Raw genomic sequence first — 13,101 nt, forward strand, 5'->3', positions numbered from 1 at the left:
TGTGGCTGGGAGGTTGCCGGTTCAAATCCCGTGGCCGGCAGAGGAATCCTACTCCGTTGGGCCCCTGAGCGAGGCCCCTTCACCCCAGCTGCTCCAGGGGGCCGTGTAAATGGCCGACCCTGTGCTCTGACCCCCAGCTTCTCTCTCCCTGTCTGTGTGACTCACGGAGAGCAAGCTGGGGTCTGCGAAAAGACAAATTCCTCATGCAAGAAATCGTATAGGGCCGATACAGTGATCTTCTCTTATCTTTCTCGCACCTGAAGAAGGCTCCGCGGCCGAAACGTTGTGTTTTCCTTCTTCTCTTTTCAGCCTGGAAGATTACTTGTTCCTATAGACATAGAATTTCTATAGAGCGACGATCGGAGCTGAACAGCGTTTCAGCGTCTGTTTTGAAAGAAAAAAAAAACCCCAGGCTTGGTTTTTTTTGTATGACAAACGAACCCCGAACAGTACGACCATGGTGACGCCACAAGCAACGCAAAAACATCGTGGGGAAGTAATTTGTGTTTTGTACGACAATAGTCCTTTTCCCCTTTGGCGCTGGGACTACAATTACAGGTTAAACGGCCATTCGTGGTCTGTTCCTGTAGCGCCCGCACGGCGGCGCTGTGAGAAATGCCGACGAGAACCTCCTCGCGCCCCGGACACCCCTCTTCCCGCAGCGAAGCCGAAGGGGGGAGGGAGGGGGACGTCAACGTGACTGATGGGCCAACCAGAGAGCTCCTTCCCGCGGGCCGCGACTCAGAATCAACCAATAGGAGCCGTGTGGGGGCGGGGCCCGGGGGAGCGCCCTCTTCCTGGTCTGGTCTGGTTGCGTTGCGGGGAGACCGAGAGAGCCGGGGCTGGTGTTCAATTCGTTTACTTAATGGGTTTGCTGACGATCCTGAAGAAGATGAAACAGAAGGAGAGGGAGATGCGCTTGCTCATGCTGTATCCTTTGCAATACCGGCGGAGGTCAGGAGATTTGTGGGGGAGGGGGGGGTGTCCCCACTGGATAGCTCAGCTGTTTAAGGGGTTCCCCGAAAATCGCGGCAGTTGCCCTGAATACTCGAGAGCTCATCTGGAATGAACGTCTTCTCCTGACATCATCGCGCACACACACACACACACGCAGTCGTTCTGTGCTTGCCCTTGTGTGCAAGTTATTTTTCGGAAGAGATGACCGGGCGACTCTTCTCCCTCGGTCTTCGGTTCTCTCGGCGACACGGAAGCCCGTCGCGCATCTGCTGTGCTGGCGTGTCCGTCTCTGGCCCTCTGTGTGTCAGGTCCTCCTGTACGTGCGTGCTTCTGCGGTTCAGCACTGAGGGGGCCCTGGGTTCGATTCCTGGGGTGCTGTCTGTGTGGAGTTTGCGTGTTCCCCCCCCCCCCCACCACACACACACACATGGGCTTCCTCCAGGTACTCCTGTTTCCTCCCACAGCCCAAAGACGGGCTGGTGGGCTTCTGGGAAAACAGGCCCTGGTGTGAGTATGTGTCCCGCGATGGACTGGTGTCCTGCCTTGCTCCCGTTGCCTGCTGGGATAGGCTCCGGCTCCCTGGATACAGCGGTCAGGGCCTGGACGGATGGACCCGCGGTTTCCCCCCAGCTGTGTGGACATCTGTCTGTCTCCACCCGCCCGGTCTTCACTAACACCCCCGCCGTCATCGTCGTCCTCATCAGGACGATGACACTGGCCCGCGGGAGTCGGTCTGTCCGCCCGGGGCGGGGGGTCCTGGGACAGACCAGGGGCGTCAGAGGAGCCGGAGCGTGTTTCCTTGACGCAGGCGTTCCCCCAGGGGCCTGGACAACGCGGGCAAGACCACCATCCTGAAGAAGTTCAACGGGGAGGACGTGAGCACCGTCTCGCCCACCCTGGGGTTCAACATCAAGACCCTGGAGCACCGGGGGTGAGCGGGGGGGGGTTAGAGAGATATAGAGAGGGGGGGTTCAGAGAGATTGAAGGGGGGTTCAGAGAGATTGAGGGGGGGGTTCAGAGAGAGAGGGAGGGGGGTTAGAGAGATATAGAGAGGGGGGTTCAGAGAGATTGAGGGGGGGTTCGGAGAGAGAGGGAGGGGGGTTAGAGAGATATAGAGAGGGGGGGTTCAGAGAGATTGAAGGGGGGTTCAGAGAGAGAGGGAGGGGGGTTCAGAGAGAGAGGGAGGGGGGTCCAGAGAGAGAGGGAGGGGGGTCCAGAGAGAGAGGGAGGGGGGTTCAGAGAGATTGAAGGGGGGTTCGGAGAGAGAGGGAGGGGGGTTCAGAGAGATTGAAGGGGGGTTCGGAGAGAGCGAGGGGGTTCAGAGAGATTGAAGGGGGGTTCAGAGAGAGAGCGAGGGGGTTCAGAGAGATTGAAGGGGGGTTCAGAGAGAGAGGGAGGGGGGTTCAGAGAGAGAGGGAGGGGGGTTCAGAGAGATTGAAGGGGGGTTCGGAGAGAGAGGGAGGGGGGTTCAGAGAGATTGAAGGGGGGTTCGGAGAGAGCGAGGGGGTTCAGAGAGATTGAAGGGGGGTTCAGAGAGAGAGGGAGGGGGGTTCAGAGAGAGAGGGAGGGGGGTTCGGAGAGATTGAAAGGGGGTTCGGAGAGATTGAAGGGGGGTTCAGAGAGAGAGGGAGGGGGTTAGAGAGATATAGAGAGGGGGGGTTCAGAGAGATTGAAGGGGGGTTCAGAGAGAGGGAGGGGGGTTCGGAGAGAGCGAGGGGGGGTTCAGAGAGCGAGGGGGGGTTCAGAGAGAGTTGGGGCAGGTCAGAGTAAGGGGACACTCCAAGTCTCCCACCACCTCCGCCCTCCCCGCAGGTACAAGCTGAACATCTGGGATGTGGGAGGGCAGAAGTCCCTGCGCTCCTACTGGAGGAATTACTTCGAGAGCACCGACGGGCTGATCTGGGTGGTGGACAGCGCTGACCGCCTCAGACTGGAGGACTGCCGGCAGGAGCTCAGCTCCCTGCTCCTGGAGGAGGTACGAGCACACTGCTCGCTCGCTACACGCCCACTGCTCTCCTGCTGCCCACTGCAGGCCTGAGCCCGGAGCCTCGCCACTGCGGGAGATACGGTTCAGCACTGCGGCACAGGGCCCAGCATCGCCGGCTCAAAAGCTCTGGGTTCGATTCCTGGGGTGCTGTCTGTGTGGAGTTTGCACGTTCTCCCCGTGTTCACATCGGTTTCCCTCTCTCTCCGGGGGCAGCGCCTGGCCGGAGCCACCCTCCTGGTTTTCGCCAACAAGCAGGACCTGCCGGGGGCGCTGTCCAAGGACGCCATCCGTGAGGTGAGTGAGCGCCCACAAGGGGGCGCCACCGCCGCCCTGCCCCGTCCGCCCCAGCCCACCAACCCAGGGGGAAACCTGTTCTGACTACAGATCTCCACATGCTTTGCGCCCAGGTCACGTCAGTCAGTCTCATGCCTTTGGCCTTTGACCCCTGACCCCTGACCCCACCTGGCAGGAATGAGCCAGGACCTCCCTTCACAGCCCAGAGCTCGCTGACAAAGCACGCCAAAAACAAAACAAACGTGCAGGACATGAGAACGTGTCCCCGACGAGACAGGAGCTGCCTGTCTTGCTCAGTTCGGTTGCTCTGTAGCTTATTGATCACAGGATCTCATCCAGCTTGTTTCCTGTGGCGTCCCTGGTCGGTCTGCATCAACTATGTGGCAAACTTGTTCCTGATCTTCTGCACCCTTTTGTGCGAGAAGCCACCCCCCTGTCCTTAAATCTCGCCCCCCTTGGGTCCCACGTGTGTCCTCGTGACATGAACTGGCTGTCCTGTCTGTCTGTGCAGGGGCTGGCACTGGACGCCATCAAGAGCCACCACTGGTGCATCATGGGATGCAGCGCGGTGACGGGGGAGAGCCTGCTGGCCGGCGTGGACTGGCTGTTGGACGATATCGCCGCCAGGATCTTCACTGCAGACTGAGGCCCACCCCTGTACTCCTGGCATACACTGATCCACACTGCAGCACAGACACACTAACATACTGTACACTGATTCACACTGCAGGACAGACACACTAACATACACTGATCCACACTGCGACACAGACACACTAACATACACTGATTCACACTGCAGCACAGACACACTAACATACACTGATTCACACTGCAGCACAGACACACTAACATACACTGATCCACACTGCAGCACAGACACACTAACATACACTGATCCACTAACATACACTGATCCACATTGCAGCACAGACACACTAACATGCACTGATCCACTAACATACACTGATCCACACTGCAGCACAGACACACTAACATACACTGATCCACTAACATACACTGATCCACACTGCAGCACAGACACACTAACATACACTGATCCACACTGCGACACAGACACACTAACATACACTGATCCACACTGCGACACAGACACACTAACATACACTGATCCACACTGCAGTACAGACACACTAACACACTGATCCACACTGCAGCACAGACACACTAACATACACTGATCCACTAACATACACTGATCCACACTGCAGCACAGACACACTAACATACTGTACACTGATCCACACTGCAGCACAGACACACTAACATACACTGATCCACAGTGACACACACAGACACACTAACATACACTGATCCACTAACATACACTGATCCACACTGCAGCACAGACACACTAACATACTGTACACTGATCCACACTGCAGCACAGACACACTAACATACACTGATCCACTAACATACACTGATCCACACTGCAGCACAGACACACTAACATACTGTACACTGATCCACACTGCAGCACAGACACACTAACATACACTGATCCACAGTGACACACACAGACACACTAACATACACTGATCCACTAACATACACTGATCCACACTGCGACACAGACACACTAACATACACTGATCCACACTGCAGCACAGACACACTAACATACACTGATCCACAGTGACACACACTGACGCACTAACATATGCTGATCCACACTGACACACCCTAATGCACAGTGACAGTACAAACCTATACCGTGACTACGACACACCCCCGCACCCTGATCCGCTGACAGGGACGCGATCTCCAGTACAGCGGATCGTCTGCTCGAATGCGCAGCTGTGGCAGACCTGACACACACGTGCAGCTCAAGACCTGAACAGCAGGCAAGACAGCCTGGCCCGGTGCAGGGCCAGACGCAGATGCTCGTGCTGCTGGCTGGTAATTACACTGTGGGAAGGGGTATGTGTGCTGTTTGTTGTAATATGGCAGGACTCTGTACATAGCTAAGAATAAGTGTATAAATATTGTCTTACGTGTTGGTTTTTATTTTGATCGTTTTTGACGGTAATAAAGTCGGGTTTGGCTTTTAGTGTCCCTGTCTCTGAGTCCTTTCCGTTCAGGATGGCTGTGTTGTCATAGTGACTCCGCGAGAGGGTGTCGCTGGCTCGTCTGATGAAAGATTTTCTTCCGGGACGGTCCTGTTTTTACGTGAACTCTCAGATGTGTAGGAAAATTTGGATTTTGGCCAAATGTTTAGCGGACCTTTCAAAAAAAATGTGTTGGGATACGTCGCATTGCTGTCTTGCAGTGCTATGGCCCTGGGGTGCTGCCTGTGTGGAGTTTGCACGTTCCCCCCTGTGGCTGAGGATCTGTGCCTGTGGCTGGGAGGTTGCCGGTTCGAATCCCGCGGCCGGCAGAGGAATCCTACTCCTCCGGGCCCCTGAGCCAGGCCCTTCACCCCAAGCTGCTCCAGGGGCACCGTATAAATGGCCGACCCTGCGCTCTGACCCCCAGCTTTTCTCTCCCTGTCTGTGTGTCTCATGGAGATCAAGCTGGGGTCTGCGAAAAAGACAAATTCCTCATGCAAGAAATTGTATATGGCCAATAAAGTGATCTTAAATCTAAAATCTGTGTTGGCGTGAGTTTCCTCTGCTCCGGATTCCTCCCACAGTCCGGAGACATGCCGGTTAGGTTAAATTGCTTCTGGGAAAACTGGCCCTGGTGCGAGTGTGCGTGTTTGTGTTTGCCTTTAAGGGGGACAGCGGCCCCCCCACCACAACCCAAAATTGTTCCAAGCGGTTAGGAAAACGGGAACCTTTGCAGATAGTCCCTTAGGAAGCTGGCGGCCCGTCTGCCCCAAGACGCGGCGTGAACTTTTCCGACGGTCCCTTGCGGGAGGAGGAGCCATGCGCAGGCGCAGGCGCAGGCGCCGCCCCCATAACAGGAAGTCCAGGTTGAAAACCGTGCGAGTCGCCCGGAGAGTCAGTCGCTCAGGCTCCCCTCATAACGACCCGTCTGCTCGCCTTTTCGGTCGCCCCCCACCCCCCCCGCCCTCCGAAACGAATGTCCCGGAAGGCGAAGGAGGAATACAACCGGTGTTTCTCGGTGACAGAGCACAGGAGTCACGAAAAGGGGCACACGGAGTACAAAGTCACGGCGCGGGTGGGTACCAGCTAGAGCACAGGGCGCGGGGAGACCCACTCAGCTGTTGGTCCGCCGTCCGGGACTGGGGGGGCGCAACAGCGCTTATTGTGGCAACAGTCGTACGAAATAACGACGAAGCGGGTGGCGTGGGAATTGACCCACCCGTTTAAAACGCGTCACGTGTTTTTTTTGTTATCACGAGCGTGGACACCGTGTGTCCCATGACTGCCTGGGTGGGATGTCAGTGTCTGGGGGTTTGGGGGCGATTTTTGTGGTTCTCTCTCAGTACATACAGTGGTATCACTCAGTAGCCTGTGTTAACCCCTCTCTCTTACAGTAGATATGATGGTATCACTCAGTAACCTGTGTTAACCCCTCTCTCTTACAGTAGATATGATGGTATCACTCAGTAGCCTGTGTTAACCCCTCTCTCTTACAGTAGATATGATGGTATCACTCAGTAGCCTGTGTTAACCCCTCTCTCTTACAGTAGATATGATGGTATCACTCAGTAGCCTGTGTTAACCCCTCTCTCTTACAGTAGATATGATGGTATCACTCAGTAGCCTGTGTTAACCCCTCTCTCAGTGATACCACTCAGTACTCTGCGTGACCTGTCTCTCCCAGTATATACAGTGTATTGCTCAGTACCTCTGAGTATGCAGTATTAACCCCTCTCCCAGTACATATAGTGGTATCATTCAGCACCCTGTGTTTATTCCTCTCTTTCAGTATATACAATACTTTTGTTCAATACCCTGTACTAACCCCTCTGACTCTCTCAGTATGTACGGTGATATCTCGCAGTGTGCTGTGCTGTGCTAACCCCTCTGACTCTCTCAGTATGTACAGTGATATCTCGCAGTGTGCTGTGCTGTGCTAACCCCTCTGACTCTCTCAGTATGTACAGTGATATCTCACAGTGTGCTGTGCTAACCCCTCTGACTTTCTCAGTATGTACAGTGATATCTTGCAGTGTGCTGTGCTGTATTAACCCCTCTGACTCTCTCAGTATGTACAGTGATATCTCACAGTGTGCTGTGCTAACCCCTCTGATTCTCTCAGTATGTACAGTGATATCTTGCAGTGTGCTGTGCTGTATTAACCCCTCTGACTCTCTCAGTATGTACAGTGATATCTCGCAGTGTGCTGTGCTAACCCCTCTGACTCTCTCAGTATGTACAGTGATGTCTCGCAGTGTGCTGTGCTGTATTAACCCCTCTCTTTTGGTCCACAGTTTGTGTCGAAGAGGAGACCAGAGGATGTTAAGGAGGTGAGTGTGCACAGGGGGCTCTGACCACGCTCTGCTTAAAAGGGACAAAAGTGCGATTCTCCTTTTCTCAATGCAAGCTAGTGGCTCCTGGGGCTGGATTGGCCAAGCCCTGCCCCCTTGCTGTTGTCCATGCTTTTAATAGGACTGGTGTCCTGTCCAGGGTGTGTGACTGTGTGTGTGTGTGTCCTGTGATGGACTGGCGTCCTGTCCAGGGTGTGTGACTGTGTGTCCTGTCCAGGGTGTGTGACTGTGTGTGTGTGTCCTGTGATGGACTGGTGTCCTGTCCAGGGTGTGTGACTGTGTGTGTGTGTGTCCTGTGATGGACTGGTGTCCTGTCCAGGGTGTGTGACTGTGTGTCCTGTCCAGGGTGTGTGACTGTGTGTGTGTGTGTCCTGTGATGGACTGGTGTCCTGTCCAGGGTGTGTGACTGTGTGTGTGTGTGTCCTGTGATGGACTGGCGTCCTGTCCAGGGTGTAGCCCGCCTTGTGCCTGCTGCTTGCTGGGATAGACTCCAGCTCCCCCCCCCGTGACCCTGGCCTGGATGCTGTGCGGTAATGTTATCTGCCCTGTCTGCCGTGCGTGCTGTCGAGTTGCACTGTGTCGTGCAGGTGACGGTATGGCGGCGCTACAGCGAGCTGAAGAAGCTGCACGGCGAGCTCTCCTACACGCACCGCAACCTCTTCAGGCGGCAGGAGGAGTTCCCCCCGTTCCCCCGGGCGCAGATCTTCGGTAAGAGCCCCCCTCCCTCCCGCTATTCCAACCACGATCCTTCACCCCCTCTGTCCCGAAACCCCAACGCCCCCCACCCCGTGGTGACCCTGGCTGTTGCGTCCGCAGGGCGGTTCGAGGCCGGGGTGATCGAGGAGCGACGGCGGGCGGCGGAGGCCATGCTGGTGTTTGCCGCTAACATCCCGGCGCTCTACAACAGCCCCCAGCTCAAGGACTTCTTCCGGGTGAGCCGCGCAGCCGGCCGAAACCCGTAGCCAATCGGCGCCCACCCGGTTACGGCACTCAGTGCACCCGGCCAGTCAGAGCACTCGGCAGGTTAAAGCTCTGCAGGTTGGCAGGGAACACCTGGATAGTCATAAGGCATGTTTACTTAATGTTCGGCCAATCACAGGCCGGCATCTCGTAAGGCTCGGCCAATCACAGGGCGGCGTCTTGTAAGGCTCGGCCAATCACAGGGCTGCGTCTTGTAAGGCTCGGCCAATCACAGGGCGGCGTCCTGTAAGGCTCGGCCAATCACAGGGAGAAGCTCCCGAATCGCTAATCGGATCACATGGCCTAATTGGTAACGGCAAAAACAGCACAACCTGTTATGCTCTATAACTGCTCAGTGTGGTCACTGTGCCAATCGGCACCTCTGTCAATCCCTCCCCCTTTTTCTTAACCCTTCCTGCCCCCCCTCCTCTTTTCCAGGGGGGCGAGGTGAGGAGGCCCCTAGACCCGCCCCCTCCGCCCACCTGCACCCTGCCCCCCCCCCTCATCCCCCTCCCGGAGGGCCCCGCCGAGGGCGGCGGCGGCGACGAGGCCGGCCAGCCCCGGGATGAGGCAGGAGACCGGGGGGCGACACCGGGCGAGCCCGAGGCTGCGTGCGAGGCCTTCAGCGACCTGGAGGGCAGCCCCCCCCCCTGCGCGGAGCGAGAGGATCGCCACGGTAACGGAGCCCCGAACTCTGCCAACATCTATCAAGATCAAGGTTGCGCCGAAAGGGATCAGCGTGGAGTCCGTGAAGGCTGTATGTAATAAAAACCGTGTGCAGCAGTTCGATATATATATATAATAATAATAATAATAATTGCTTACACTTATATAGCGCTTTTTCTGGACACTCCACTCAAAGCGCTTTACAGGTAATGGGGACTCCCCTCCACCACCACCAATGTGCAGTATCCACCTGGCTTGCTACCTTACTCTTGGGCAGTTCTCAAAATCAAGACGTGGGAAGTTAAAATAATAGTTAATACAGTAGGGTCCCGATGGCCACGAGGGCGGAGAAGGGTTGCAAATAGCCAAATTCGCATACAACCTAGCAAACCCCTATACCGTAGCATAAGGTACTGCAGTATATAGGCCAGATGGTTGACTGACATAAGAACACTCCCTTATAGTGGTAAAGTATAGATGCATTGGCTTGAAGTTGGTGAAACTTAGCCAAACTAATTTACAGATTGAAAATGAAACGAGCTGAAACCGAACTAAGGATCAGCTAAAACAAACAGCTGCGCAGTACTCGCATAAAACAGACGTGAATCCCTCCTCCGGGCCCAGCGGATGCCTGCACTTTCCCTCTCCGGTCAACCAGCCTGAAACCGTTCCAGAACGGAAAACGGACCAGGCCGAGAGGTGGGTGGTACCGGGGCCGCGGGGCAGGGAGCAGGCTCGCTCGCCAGCCGAATCTGTCCCGGGTCCCAGTCCGCTGTGCGGCTGGCTAACTCGAAGGTTTCGCTTGGTAACCTTCGCTGCGGCTCGGTTCCATCCCGCTCTCCCCTTCTTCCGTTCAAGAGCCCCGGTGGCCAGACCGAATCGGGAATGGGCGAAGGCGTATTGACTTTGCGGTTCATCCGTATCGTTGTTTGGACAGAGGCCTGGCAGCTGGCGAGACCTGCTGTGGGCTAGACTGCTGCGCAGAGGGAATCGTATCGGTTTCCCTGTTTCATCCAGTTTACCCGAAAAGGTGTCAATACTGCCACTGGTTTAAAGCCTTCTCCCTCTCTCCGTTTGTCTTGCAGGTCTGTCTCTCTGTCTTTTCCGTCACAAAGACAGTAGGATCTCATCCCTCTCTCCTTCTCCTATCTTCCCCCCTCTCTCTGTCTGGCAGGTGAAAGTCGGACCCAGGCAGACCTGGGCGCGGAGCCTTCCGAGTTTGATTTGCTGTTCGACTCGATGGGGGAGGATCAGTCTGAGCAGGCCCCGGCCCCTAAGTGCCCGCTGACCCACACCGATCTGGCCTTGTTTGACCCCTGCGCAAGAAAGGGTGAGGACTCAAGACACCTCCTGCAGACCACCTTTACCGTTCAACTATTCAGTAAGCCTTCTCCAATACGGCTTCGAGCCTAGTAAGCCTGTTACAGCCATGTTTCAACTGGTACCTTTCTGCTGCCTGCGCCAGAAGAATATTGGTAGAGTTCCCATGACCTGTAAAGCGCTTTGAGTGGAGTGTCCAGAAAAGCGCTATATAAGTGTAAGCAATTATTATTATTATTATTATTATTAATATTGGCACAGCCACACTAGAAATCCCAGGACTGTACTGGACTACAGCCATACTGACTGTGCATTAGCACTTGCAATCCAGAATCGGCGTTCTGAGATTCTGCTGCATTCCTCACCTGACTGGTGCATCTCCGCCTGAATCACCCGGCCTGGCCTGCAGGCTGCTCTGTTCCTTTTCCTGCATCTAACCCCTCTCTCCTCATTCTGCAGAGGAGCAGTCCGACCCGGGCTCCTCCCACAGCCCCTCCCACACCGAGCTCCTCGCCTTCCCATTGGCCGCCCAGGACCCCTCCTCCCCCTCCGCCGACGGGCCTCCTGCAATTGGCGGGCCGCCTCCGGAGGGCGTGGCCGAGGCAGCCCGTGGCCCGCTGGGGCTGGAGGAGGGGGCGGGGAAAGGCGGGGGAGGGGGCGTGGCCAGGGAGCCAGCTGACTACTTGGCTCAGGCAGCAGCTCATCTCCGCCTGGCGGTGGAGAGGGAGGAGGCAGGGGATTATGGCGCCGCCGTACAGCAGTACGAGGCTGGGGTGGACATCCTGCTGAAGGGGGCTCAAGGTGAGGGTGGCCAAGACGTTGGGGAAAAAATGCCGGGGAGGCTGTGATGTTGGAAAGGCCAGACCTTCAACACGGGGTCAAGACCTCGTCTCGCCCCAAGCCTGTTCCTCGCCGCCCCCCCTCTCCTTCCCCGCTCATGGCGGTCTCTGTTCCCCCGGGGCGCAGGTGACCCCGACGCGCCGCGCAGGGAGGCGGCGAGGAGGAAGATGGCGCAGTACCTGCAGCACGCCGAGGACCTGCTGGCCCTCCAGCCCCCCCGGAGCCCCCCTCCCACGAGCACGGGCTGAAGGCAGGAAGTGGCGGGGCGCGGGGTGTACCCCGCTTTCCTGAGACGGCATCGCGCCTCCCTTCCCAGCCCTGCAAAACAGAGCGACGCCCCCCCCCACTAGCAACGGACAAGGGTGGGTGAGGACATGGGAGAGGTAGAAATATCAGACGCCCCTCTCCTCCCTGTGACCCCAAAACTGAATAGTATCAGGTGTCCTCTTCTAGTTCAGGTAAATCTGTGAGACCAGGCTGTTTTAGTGACTGACTGCACTATGTACACTACCGCAGTCAACACTACACACACACAAACACACTGAGCCACTGCTGTCCCTCTCTTCTCACACTGCCCCTGAATTCACACACTGACACACTCCTGACTGGACTGGAGACACTGCTGTCCCTCTCCTCTCACACTGCCCCTGAATTCACACACTGACACACTCCTGACTGGACTGGAGACACTGCTGTCCCTCTCCTCTCACACTGCCCCCGAATTCACACACTGACACACTCCTGACTGGACTGGAGACACTGCTAGAGACACTGCTGTCCCTCTCCTCTCACACTGCCCCTAAATTCACACACTGAGACACTGACTGGACTGGAGACACTGCTGTCCCTCTCCTCTCACACTGCCCCTGAATTCACACACTGAGACACACCTGACTGGACTGGAGACACTGCTGTCCCTCTCCTCTCACACTGCCCCTGAATTCACACACCGAGACACACCTGACTGGACTGGAGACACTGTTAGAGACACTGCTGTCCCTCTCCTCTCACACTGCCCCTGAATTCACACACTGAGACACACCTGCGTGGCTTGTAGACACTGCTGTGCACACATGAACACAGATATGATAGGGCTGTTGGTTTTCTGACCTTAAATCTGCATGACAGTTTTTTCTGTAAATGACTTTGCAAACATTCCCGAAGGCTTTTTACATAAATAAACAAATGTGATTTCAACAAATGTGTGTGATTTCATCAGACAGTCACACTGTTTTAATTTGTCAGTGTGTCAGTCAAATGTATCAGTGTGCGTGTCAATCAGACGGAGTGTTGTTATGCCAGTCAGTGTGTCAGTGTGTGAATGAGTCAGTGTGTCAGCATGCTGGTCAGATTCTGTAGAGTGATAACTAAGCCTCCACAGGTACTCAGCAGTATCGACGACAGTCTGTCAGTCCGTCTGTGAGCCTGCAAGTGCCTCTGTCAGTGAGTACTTAGCTGTACCTGAGTGCTGGTCTGAGGCCTGCAGGAGAGGAATACACTGCTCCACTGCACCTTGTCCACCAGGGGGCAGTCTTGTCATACAGTTCTGTTAACTCAGTGGCTCTGTTTGCATCCAAGGAAATTTAGCTATTGGAAATGATGGCAACACTCGCCATAAGCACTAACAGCTTAAGCCCTCCGACACATAGATGCA

The 13,101-nt window shown here is 55.8% G+C and overlaps 2 protein-coding genes across 4 annotated transcripts; both read left to right on the forward strand.

Moving 5' to 3' along the window:
• The first annotated feature begins 770 nt into the window (after nt 1-770).
• Nucleotides 771-5,315, forward strand: arl2 (ARF like GTPase 2). Its single transcript, XM_088609215.1, has 5 exons — nt 771-930; nt 1,778-1,888; nt 2,770-2,932; nt 3,158-3,238; nt 3,750-5,315. The coding sequence occupies exons 1-5, from the start codon at nt 866-868 to the stop codon at nt 3,882-3,884; spliced, it is 555 nt and encodes a 184-aa protein (XP_088465341.1). The 5' UTR covers nt 771-865; the 3' UTR covers nt 3,885-5,315.
• An 818-nt stretch (nt 5,316-6,133) lies between these two features.
• Nucleotides 6,134-12,648, forward strand: snx15 (sorting nexin 15). 3 transcript variants are annotated; one of them, XM_088609210.1, is made up of 8 exons: nt 6,134-6,385; nt 7,605-7,640; nt 8,249-8,369; nt 8,478-8,593; nt 9,060-9,378; nt 10,462-10,668; nt 11,067-11,408; nt 11,574-12,648. In XM_088609210.1, exons 1-8 carry the CDS (start codon nt 6,287-6,289, stop codon nt 11,693-11,695), a joined length of 1,362 nt encoding a protein of 453 aa, XP_088465336.1. In that variant the 5' UTR covers nt 6,134-6,286; the 3' UTR covers nt 11,696-12,648. The 3 variants fall into 3 exon arrangements, with proteins under 3 accessions (XP_088465336.1, XP_088465339.1, XP_088465338.1); XM_088609213.1 differs by having other exon boundaries at nt 9,060-9,297; XM_088609212.1 differs by having other exon boundaries at nt 6,136-6,385; nt 10,462-10,617.
• Nucleotides 12,649-13,101: the final 453 nt, after the last annotated feature.

Source organism: Lepisosteus platostomus, chromosome 16 (assembly GCF_059453375.1).
Source record: "Lepisosteus platostomus isolate fLepPlt1 chromosome 16, fLepPlt1.hap1, whole genome shotgun sequence".
NCBI classification, from domain to species: Eukaryota; Metazoa; Chordata; class Actinopteri; order Semionotiformes; family Lepisosteidae; genus Lepisosteus; species Lepisosteus platostomus.